Here is an 11,711-nt window from a genome sequence, read left to right on the forward strand (position 1 = left end):
ATGGCCGTTCATGTCCATCTCCCTTGTACGTAGGTTAGGCCACAGCACCCAACACTGAACACATAAGTAATGAAATATACAACTGTCATTGTGTGTGTGTGCTTAGTCGCTTCAGTTGTGCCCGACTCTTTGCAATCCCCTAGATCTCTGTCGATGGGATTCTCTAGGCAAGAATACTAGAGTGGGGTGCCATGCCTTCCTCCAGGGGGTCTCTCCAACCCAGGGATTGAACCCATGTCTCTTATGTCTCCTGCAATGGCAGGCGGGTTCTTTACCACTAGTGCTTACCTGGGAAGCCCTGCAACTGTCATTAGAATTTTGCAACTGTCTTCCAGGCTTTCTGAAGGATCCAGTCACTTTGTTCCATCCCAGGTACCCGTGAGCTAGACTAGGCAGGACAATCACTAGGCACACTTTTAGACCCTCTATTGTTACTGTTACCTCCTTGATATTTCATAATGATCTTATGGCTCAGAGTTCATCCTTTCCCTATTGTACAGATTGGCAAACTGAGGCTCACAGAGGGCACACATCCTACCTAAAGCCACACAGCTAACAAGAGGCAGCCCAAGGCCTGTCTGCCTCCACATCCTGGGTTCTTTTCTCTGCAGCTATTGGAGACAGCCCCACAGGGGATTCCCCCTCCCTAAGCCTCAGCCTGGATCATAAACAACTTGAAAAACACCAGAGTGATGGCTTCTCATCCTTGGGAGGGGGGGGGCTGAAAAATGGGATTTACGAGGCCATTAATTACTTCCTCCTAATTAAATCAAAATTAAATGCGAGCAGAGGTACGTTTTCCTTATTAAAGACAATTAAACGGACAGTGCAGCTACGCAAATAAAACGAGCCCAGGATTTAAACGGAAAGCAAATCAAATAAAAAGCCTCCCCCAGAATGAGGGATCTGTTCATGCCTGTGCTACTCGTAAACCAGGAGTTCATCAATTTTCTTTAAATATTAGCAACTTAATTAAATCTGCTCTCCTCCCCACTTTAATCCTGCCGTATATCTAAAATAGATCTCACCGCCCACAGGAGTTGGTCATAAGTGCTGACCCCATAATTCTCTTTAAAAAAAAAAATTAAAAATCCTACAAAACCCACATCCAGCTGACAGAAGCCTCGGGGGAAATCACAGTTCGGAAAAGGGATTAGTCAAAGTACCCAGATTGTATGGAAATGTTGGGAGGCCACTCTGAGGGTGGGAGTTGTGGGAAGGTGTAGGGAGGAGGTGGGCCCCCAAGCTGTTGGGGTGGGTGGGGGGGCAGGACCGCAGAGGGATTTGTTGGTGTGGGGCCCTGGTGACAACCATGGGGCCCAGTGGCTTCTGAAGGTGCCAACAGGAGCCTGGCGGTGAGTGATGGAGGAGGCGGCTGTAAAATAGGTTACCGTTGGGCGCCTGGGGTTCACTCCACGGATGGTGCTGTTGCTAAGCTACCTTTGGAATTCGACAAGGACGGATGCTCCCAGCGGCTCCCTGGGGCGGGGGACCGGGAAGCAGTGAATTAACTGAAACTGTGGAGAAGTCCTTTCTCCTTGATGAGTGAGAGAGTGTGGAATGAATGTGTGCATATGTGTGTGTGCATACACAACCACTTGTACAAATGTGGGACTTGGCTGGAACGGGAACAGGTGGTTTTCAAGAGGATGAGCTCATCTTCCCAGAGTGAGGGGTGGGCTGGCGACCACCTCCCCCTACTTTGTGGGGAGAAACTAGCACATCAGGTTGCAACGAAGGCTTTCAGGATGTAGGGCGTGGGTTCATAATACCGGTGTATACTCAAGGCAGTGGGAATATCAGGCAAGATCCATCAGAATAAAAGCTAATACTGGGCACATAGAATGTGCTCTCCAGGTTGTTGGCATATGCTAACTCATTGAATCCTCACTGCAACTCTTTGAGAAGGTGCCAGGTACAGCCTCACTCAACAGATGAAGAAACTTAGGCACAGAGAGGTTAAATAATGTGCCAAGGTCAGAAAAGGAGTCAGCAGCAGAACTGAGATTTGAGCCCTGGCAGTCTGGCTCTGGTTGAACAGCAAAGTGAATCAGTCATACATATACATATACATATACATATACATATACATGTATGATAATATAAATACATATACATGTATATGTATAATAATATAAATACATATTCCAATAAACTGTGGAAATTTCTGAAAGAGATGGGAATACCAGACCACCTGACCTGCCTCTTGTGAAATCTGTATGCAGGCCAGGAAGCAACAGTTAGAACTGGACATGGAACGACAGACTGGTTCCAAATAGGAAAAGGAGAGCGTCAAGGCTGTACATTGTCACCCTGCTTATTTAACTTCTATGCAGAGTACGTTATGAGAAACGCTGGGCTGGAAGAAGCACAAGCTGGAATCAAGGTTGCCGGGAGAAATATCAATAACCTCAGATATGCGACACCACCTTTATGGGAGAAAGTAAAGAGGAACTAAAAAGCCTCTTGATGAAAGTGAAAGAGGAGAGTGAAAAAGTTGGCTTAAAGCTTAACATTCAGAAAACGAAGATCATGGCATCCAGTCCCATCACTTCATGGGAAATAGATGGGGAAACAGTGGAAACAATGTCAGACTTTATTTTGGGGGGCTCCAAAATCACTGCAGATGGTGACTGCAGCCATGAAATGAAGACACTCCTTGGAAGGAAAGTTATGACCAACCTAGATAGTATATTCAAAAGCAGAGACATTACTTTGCCAACAAAGGTCTGTCTGTTCAAGGCTATGGTTTTTCCAGTAGTCATGTATGGATGTGAGGGTTGGACTGTGAAGAAAGCTGAGCACCGAAGAATTGATGCTTTTGAACTGTGGTGTTGGAGAAGACTCTTGAGAGTTCCCTGGACTGGAAGGAGATCCAACCAGTCCATTCAAAAGGAGATCAGTCCTGGGTGTTCTTTGGAAGGAATGATGCTAAAGCTGAAACTCCAGTACTTTGGCCACCTCATGTGAAGAATTGACTCATTGGAAAAGACTCTGATGCTGGGAGGGATTGGGGGCAGGAGGAGAAGGGGACGACAGAGGATGAGATGGCGGGATGGCATCACTGACTCGATGGACATGAGTTTGAGTGAACTCCGGGAGTTGGTGATGGACGGGGAGGCCTGGCGTGCTGCAATTCATGGGGTCGCAAAGAGTCGGACACGACTGAGCGATTGAACTGAACTGATACATATACATATACATATACATCCCTGAACCACACACTATACTACCTTTCACAAAAAAGAGTGCTTTGGGCACATGTTTGCAAAGAGATGGAAACCTCTCTTCTCCCTGCACAGAGTGCTTTTCTGGAGGTGGCCTTGAGAGTAAGGGAGGAGGGGCTCTGAGTGAAGATGATGGAGGGGGAGGATAACGTAGTCATGACAGCAGTGGTGATGCTGGGAGAGGCTGCTGTGAGAAGAAGGATCCCTGGGGCTGGGCACAGAGTGGGGCTCATCAGTTCAGTTCAGTTCAGTCATAGAAGATGCTTAATGCAGGACAGTACTGTGCAGCACAGGGCACTCTATTCGGTACTCCGTGATGACTTATATGGGAAAAGAATGTAAAAAAGAGCAGGTAGATGTATAACTGATTCACTTTGCTGAACGCCTGAAAGTATCACAATGTTGTAAATCAACTACACGCCAATAAAAATTTTTAAAAATTGCACTGGAGGAACTCCCTGGCGGCCCAGTGATTAAGACTCCATGCTTCCACGGCAGGGGGTGTGGGTTTGACTCCCGGTCAGGGAACTAAGATTCCATATGCCCCGTGGCCAAAAAGTTAAAATTACAAAAAAATACTATTAAAAAATGCACTGGGGAAAGACCTGGTGTCCGTTGAGCCTCACCTCTTGGGGTTGGTTCTAGTACTGTGCTGGACTCACCCCATCTCTGCTGATCAAAAGTCCCTGGAAAGCTGAATGGCCTTGGCATGATGCTCATGATGTTCTTCTGGCCTCAGTTTCCCCTTCTTACCAGGAAGGGAGGTACTAGGGACCCCCATCACCTTGAGATGGTGGTTCAAGGAGACAGGGGTGGTGCTTGACTCATGACAATAATTGGTAGGTGGATGCAGATGGAAGGTGGTGAATGAACGAGCAGCTGGTTTCTTTCATCTGTTGGGGATGTGGATGGCTGAGGAGACCTTCTCAGAGCCCCAGCTGGCAGGCAGACAACACGGCTGAGGTGCCTGAGACCACCGCAGCTGACAATCAGGTAGACGTGCCCGTCACTCCCTGAGTTTCTAGGCTTTTTCTGAACCCAAATCTCTCTCCCAAGCTTGGAGAGGTTTGGAGAAGCAGCACATGGGTTTCAATCCTGGCCAAGCCGCTTGCTCACTCTATGCCTGTCCACTCTGCACCTCGAGTCCGTTGCCTACAAAATGGACTGATTTCTACCTTGCAGTTTGAGAGTTAAATGCTTCATATGGGAATAATGAGAAAATAACAATAAACAAACAACCAGGGACTTCCCTGGTGGTCCAGTGGTTAAGAATCTGCCTTGGATCAAGCATATGGCTGTTCATTTCCATTTCCCCTGTACCTAGGTTAGGGCACAGCACCAAACATTGCATTATGAGTAATGAGATATACAACTGTCCTTGTGTGTGTGTGTGTGCTAAGTCGCTTCAGTTGTGCCCGACTCTTTGCAACCCTATGGACTGTAGCTCACCAGGCTCCTCTGTCCATGGGATTCTCCAGGCAAGAGTACTGGAGTGGGTTGCCACGTCCTTCTCCAGGGAATCTTCTGGCCCAGGGATCGAACTCGCACCTCTTTTGTCTCCTGCATTGGCAGGTGGGTTCTTTACCACTAGCGCTTACCTGGGAAGCCCACTTCACTCATGCACTATAAACATCTCAACTGCTGACAAGACTCTGAATAAGCCAGGTTCTGTCAGGCCGTCAAGTCTTTTTTATAGGCTATGCCCTCTTCCCATCAGCCCAAACTTCTACTCATATATTAAAACGCAGCTCAGGCATTTAGAAAACACTTCCACAAAGCCAGCCAACAGATACCACTTAATGAATGCCTACTCAGTGCCAGGTGCTGACCTGTGAAGCTTTTTATGCACCAGGGTGTCTCTGCCTCTCCACCATTGCACCCATGAGGGGCTTAGGGATTAAAGGGACTAATGAAAGTCCTTCTCAGTTCCATATACTCTTAGGGCATAGACCTTCAGTCACATTAACCCACACTTACTCAGTTTGAGAAAGTAGCTTTCATTCATTCATTCATTCAGTGAACAATCTGTGAGCAATGTCTGTGCTAGGCGCTAGGGATTTTATGGTGAGCAAAACAAACACAATCTAATAGGAAAGACATGCATTAATTGCATAATCAAACAAAAACACATACATAATGAAGTGTTATGAAAGAAAGATATGGGGACCTCAAGGGGCACATAACAGGGAGGTACAGCCACATGCAGGGGGATCCGTCCCAGGTGGGTGTGATCAGGGATGGCTTCTCTGAGGAAGTGGCATTTCAGTGGAGACCTGAGTGTGAGATAAAGTCAGCAGCAGAAGGAGCAGGATGGGGACATCCCTGGTGGTCCAGTGGTTGGGAGACTGCCTGCCATTGCAGGGGACGTGAGTTTGATCCCTGGTCCAGGAGGATCCTGCATGCTGCGGGGCGACTGGGCCCCTTGAGCCACAGCTATTGAGCCTGTGCTCTAGAGCCCAGGAGCTGCAACTACTCAGCCCATGTGCCCCAACCACTGAAGGCCACGCACGCCAGACTGCGCTTCCCGACCAGAGAAACCACTGCAACTTGAGAATAGCCCCCACTCTGCAACTAGAGAAAACCCATGCACAGCAAGGAAGACCCAATGCAGTCAAAAATATGAATACAAAGGAGCAGGATGGAGCAGTTAGGGGAGGCAAATAATCTAGGTAGGTAAGGGGGTATGGGGCTGGCAGAAGCCTCTGGGGGCAGCAGAGAGACCAGGGAAAGGCATCAGAAGGGTGTCCTGGCCCAAAACTCAGAGGGAGTGCGGCAGATGAGGTTGGAGGAGCCGGATCTTTGCAAGCAGTGGAGCTCAGGATTTGAACTTGACCCTGGGTGCATGGGAAGCAACGGACGGATTTTGAGCATAGCAGGGAGACTCTGTGTGTGACATGATCAGATTTACAAACTCCTTTCTACATTCTGGCAACCCGTTCCAGTATTCTTGCCTGGAGAATCCCATGGAATCCCTGGCTGGCTACAGTCCATGGGGTCTCAAAGAGTCGGACATGACTGAAGAGACAGCATAGCATAGCATTCTGCATTCTAGCTGGGTCCAGCTACAAGAGGGACTGGCTTTCCGCCCTACTGGCCCTCTGGCTCCTCCGTGGGGTCGCTAAGAGTCGGCAGGACTGTGCGACTTCACTTTCACTTTTCACTTTAATGCACTGGAGAAGGAAATGGCAACCCACTCCAGTGTTCTTGCCTGGAGAATCCCAGGGACAGAGGAGCAGCCTAGTGGGCTGCCGTCCATGGGGTCGCACAGAGTCGGACACGACTGAAGCGACTTAGCAGCAGCAGCAGTCCTCTCTGCTCTAAGATGCGAAAGCAAGAGGGTCCAGAGAAGGATGCACGGCAGGGATGCCAGCAGAGTGAGGATTCTGTGGTCCACCCGCCCCATCAGGGCAGCTGGGAGGAGGCAGAAGGGATTTGGGAGGGGTTGGGAGGGAACTGGGATCCCTTGCGTCTGCCAGCAGGTGTCTCTGGGGTCCTAGGAGTAGGATGGCGGGTACTGGGTCCCACTTTACCTTGCCCACGTACAGGGGCTCGGTGCCCGTGTACTCCTCCACCACGAAGAACTGGTTCCACACCCAGCCGCGCTTCACGCGGCCAGCGCCGGGCGCGCTGTCCTGCACCGACGGCGCAGGCGTGCCCGCCGCCCACAGGGCTCCCAGCAGCGGCGGCGGGGGCGGCGGCAGCAGCAGCAGCAGCAGCAGCAGCAGCAGGAACGCGGGCGACAGCGCGGCTCCCGCCCGGAGCCCCCGGCCTTCGGGCCGCGGCCTCATGCTTGGCCTGCGAGGGGCCCGTGCCCAGGAGCATGGACGGGAGGCACCAGGGTGTCGCCGCTCGGTGGCCAGGACGGAGCGGGGCCGCAGTCACATGGTGGGCTCAGCGCGGCCGCCGGGGCGCCGCCCCCGACGGGGCACCCGGACAGCCCCGCGGCCCTGATCGCCGCCCAGCCGCGGGGGCACCCGGCTGGAGGGGGAGGGGGCGCGACCGCACCCGGGGCATGGACGGCCCCCGAGGTCCCCGCCCGCGCCCCCCTGGCGCCGGCGTGGCTGGGTCACCAGGCAGCGCCTCGGCGGCTCCGGAGTCTGGGATGCGCCATGGTTCCTGCGCGAAGGGGTGCTGGCCGGGGCCGGCTGGTCCTTCGGGGACTAGGGGCCGTCCCGCCCAGGAGCCTGTGAGATATACAAGAAGACGTCAGAGGAGGCGCTCTGCGGGGACGGGGCGGGTTGGGTCTATCTTTTTGTCCTTGTAGGTACCAGTAAACACCTGCTGTGTGTCTGGCACTGTGCAGGGTGGGACAAACAAGACAGAGTGGTCCCTGCCTTCTTGGGCCTACGGTCTAGCAGTCCTGCCCCTCCCCCGCTCCCTCCCCTAGCCCGGGTGCTTCCATTGAACACCCACCACTCACCTCTCCTCCCCCAGCATCCCTTTTCCTCAGACTCCCTGGTCCTGCCCTTTCTTAGTGGTCCTGGGCCATCCCACGTGCCCACAGAGACAGGGACCCCTTGAGCTGCTTTTCCTGCCCTTCCCCCACCTCATGACAATCTCCGTAACCCAGCCCCCCCCCACCCCCCATAACCTCCGGTCCAGAGAGGAAGTCAGCCCTTCTAGAAAAACTCCAGAGCTCCCAGGACCCAGCCTCCTGGGTGCATAGAGTCCAGCAGCCAGCCGGCCACCCCACCAACCCTCCGGCCCTCCCACGGCAGCACAGAGAGGTCATTCCATCCAAAGCAAGAGCCGGGGGAAGGCCCTCTGACCTCAGGTGAGTCCCTCCACACCCCACTTTCAGGAGTGGGGCACCTGAGTCCCAGAGGGCCTTGCTTGGAGGCACCCTGTGTGGCTTTGGCAGGGTCACACATACCCGCACCCCCCCTCCCCTGCCCCCCGCCCCGTGCTTGCCTTTGGTGTCTCCACCCCACCCCCCACCCCTAGAAAACCTTCTTTTCCCGGAGGCTGATAGACACTCCCCCCACTACCCCGGACCAGCACTGCCTCCCCAGATCAATCCATCTCTCCTTCCCGCCACCGCCCCCCCCCCCCCCCCCCAATCAGATCCTGCTTTCAGCCAGAAAGGATCTGAGGGACTAACTCCTACTCAAGCCATAATGATGAATAATGGCTTCGTGTGGGTGTTTACAGGGGACAGCAAAGCTGCTTCCAGGGAGGAGTTTCAGCCACTAAGAAGCAGAGGTGAATCCCCAAGTTCCCTCCCCCACCTCTGCCCTCAGCCCAGTTCAGTTCAAGTACTCCATTCTACTGAGCTTCCATTCTAGTCCAGGTTTGGGCTGGATGCTAAGACAAAGATGAAATAAGCTCACAGATTAGTGGGATGGGAGACAAGACCCCCAGTAATGACTTAAATACTGGGTGGAGTATAATCAGGGCTATAAAAAGGGGTGCTACCTGACACCTGTCTGGAAGGTGCAGGTGTGTGGAAGGATATCAGGGCTGCTGCTTGGAGGAGGGGGCATCTGATTGGGTGAGAAGAAAGGAATGGGCATTCTGGTAGCTGAGTGTGCAGCCAGGCTGGGGGTGATCTGGTTAGTTTGGAGAGGTGGGTTGGAAATGTGAGGTGTGTGGAGCTAAGCAGAGAATCTGGGAAAGTGCCTGGCCCCAGCCAGGTCCACCTGTGGGCAAAGGAAGGGGCTGGAATTTGGGGGTGGGGGCAGAAGACATGGGCCTCATGTGACCCAGGACCCCAGTGGGCAATTCTCATATGTTTTTAGGGGTCCCCAACCTCTGGAATCTAATGTCTGATGATCTGAGGAGGAGCTGATGTAATAATCATAGAAATAAAGTGCACAATAAATGTAATGTGCTTGAATCATCCTGAAACCATCTCCCCCACTCCCGGTTCATGGATGGAAAAATTGTCTTCCCTGAAATTGGTCCCTGGTGCCAAAAAGGTGGGGGCCCACTACAGTTTAACTCGCTAAGTCACAAGAGTCACAGTAGCTGTGAAAGTGGGCGTCTTATACCCATTTCACAGATGCTCAACTCCCCAGTGCTCTTTCCCACTCTCAGCTCCAGAATTTCTTTATGGAAAGGGTTCTGGGGGAGGGAGTCATCTGCTGGAGGTAGGGGGAGTGGTGAGGGGGTCAAAACTGCATTGAGGGCAATGAGGAGGGGAAAACCCCCACAGTCGGTAAGGAGGAATGGAAGGGAGATATCCCGAGCCAGCCCTCTTTCCCTTTAGGACCCACCCGGAACTGATGGACATCAGGAGGACCTGGGACCCTGATGAGAGCATCCCCAGCACCTCGTCCCACCCCCTCCTCACCTGCTCTGGGGGGTCTAAGCTTGAAGATGCTGGCAGACCCTCCCCCACCCGGGTGGTCCCTGAGCTGTGAGGCTGCCTCTGGGCATCTAGCGTCGTCGATTCCCCACATTATGGCCAGGGCTGGTCCTAATGAGACTGGAGTTATTGGTGAGGAGGAGGCGCCGCTCTGAGGCCTTCATTTCCTGGAGCTTATGACTTCCCTGCGCGGCAGGAACTGGTCCCCTGACTCCATCAGGCAGTTTCAGGGCTCATCACAGCCCTACAGGGATGCAGAGGGGAGGGGCTGGTGGGAGGGAGGGTTTGGGGAGTCGGGGACCATCTCGGGGAGGGCTGTGGGGGTGCAGGAAGTGGGAACAGGGGCGATCCCTCAATGTTTGCGAGCACCCCACTGTGGCTCTTTCTCCCTCCCCCATCCCCCTCTCTTCTTTATGTCTTTCTTTATAACACCTTTTACAAGACAGGGACACACTAAGATTCAATCATTCATTCATTCATTAAACATTAGTGTCCACTACAAGTGGGGAGAGAGAAATGCATTTCATTTATTCATTCAACACACTTTAAAGATCATTTCTTTGTGTAAGACAGCAAGATGCAATCAGCTCCTCAGCTATGTGACAGGAGAGAAGTGCATTTCTTCTGGTTATTCATAGACTCTTTCTACAAATATTTACCCGTGCCGCCCTGATTCCAGTTCCTGCGCTAGGCACTGGGGACAAAGTAATAAAATAAAGTCCCAGCTCTCATGAAGCTGACCTTCTGGTAACAAAGGAATAAATTCTACAATGCAGTTCCAGGGAGTGGTAAGTATTAAGAAGGAATATGAAGCAGGAAAGAGGAAGGAAGAGTGTGATGAAAGAGTTGGGGTGTGTGTTATTATAGACAAGGTATCAGGGAGGACCTCTCAGAGGAGGTGACATTTGGCTGATCTGGAGGAATGAGACGGAGCTGGGGACAGCAGAGGGAACAGTCTGTACAAAGGTCCAGAGGCTTGGAGAAGCTGAGGAACAGGGAAGAGGCCACTGTGGTTGGCACAGAGCAGTCAGATGAAGATGAAGGAGAGAGGGGTACTGGCCAGACTGAGCAGGACCGGAGGAAGAAAAACAGTGTCCATTTTTTTCTGAGTGTGCAGAGAAAGGCTTGGAGGGACTTCATACAGTAAAAAACCATGGTAGAACAAAATGGCACAGGGCCATAAGGGACTCTCATGATGCAAGCCCTTCAGTGTTGCAGGGCCAGGCATAGTGAATCGCGGAGTAGGGACAGCATCACAGAGAAGGTGGCACTTGAAGTTGAAGCACAGGAGGGATGGGGGCAGGTGGCGTTTGGGGTGTTGGGGAGGAGAGGGCGCGCTCTATGGGAAGGCTGCAGAGGTCTACGGTCAGCTCCCACTTTAGAAAGGGGTGGAGTCCAAGCTGCTGCTGCTAAGTCGCATCAGTCGTGTCCGACTCTGTGCGACCCCAGAGACGGCAGCCCTACAGGCTCCTCTTTCCCTGGGATTCTCCAGGCAAGAATACTGCAGTGGGTTTCCATTTCCTTCTCCAATGCATGAAAGTGAAAAGTGAAAGTGAAGTCGCTCAGTTGAGTCCGACTCTCTTAGCGACCCCATGGACTATAGCCTACCAGGCTCCTCCGACCATGGGATTCTCCAGGCAAGAGTACTGGAGTGGGGTGCCATCACCTTCTCCCAAGAGCGTCATCCAAATTTGCACAGGATGCCTGATGATGGAGTGGGGCCTCGATGGAGTGGGGCCAGGACTCAGATTCCTTTTGGAGGAGGGCACCTTTAGGAGGATAGGGAAGCCCCTCCGAGTGGATCAGCCCCAGGCCAGGAGGCATGCTTGGGAGGACAAGGGTGGCTGCCTGTCAGCCCCACCTGCCCCTGGGCCGGTGCCCTTGTACAGCGCTGATCCTGCACCGTTGTTTGAGGGGCGAGGTCCTCACAACCCCATCTCTCCCTCCCTCCCTGGGCCTTCATACCTCAGCCCACTGGGTCCGCTTTCGGGCGTGTTACCCAGATGCCCTAGATGTGAGCCAACTCTACCCTGCTCAGCACAGCCCTGCCGGGGCTGCTGCAGACACTCCAGCCTGTTCCCTCTCTTCCTTCCTTTCTCTCCAGTTCCAGCTGCTTGTTCTGAATGGGTGTCAAGTACAGGGCCTCATCCTGGAATTCCTGGTCCTTCAGGGGAGGC

The 11,711-nt window shown here is 52.8% G+C and overlaps 1 protein-coding gene across 1 annotated transcript in view; it reads right to left on the reverse strand.

Moving 5' to 3' along the window:
• CDH22 (cadherin 22) overlaps window positions 1-7,015 on the reverse strand; it is an 83,055-nt gene extending 76,040 nt beyond the window's left edge. The window contains exon 1 of the mRNA XM_052651116.1: window positions 6,758-7,015. Within this exon, the coding sequence (XP_052507076.1) occupies window positions 6,758-7,015 (258 nt within the window). The remainder of the gene's footprint in view (window positions 1-6,757) is intronic.
• Between the last annotated feature and the right edge of the window lie 4,696 nt (window positions 7,016-11,711).

The sequence above is a fragment of the Budorcas taxicolor genome, chromosome 13 (genome assembly GCF_023091745.1).
Source record: "Budorcas taxicolor isolate Tak-1 chromosome 13, Takin1.1, whole genome shotgun sequence".
Lineage (NCBI taxonomy): Eukaryota > Metazoa > Chordata > Mammalia > Artiodactyla > Bovidae > Budorcas > Budorcas taxicolor.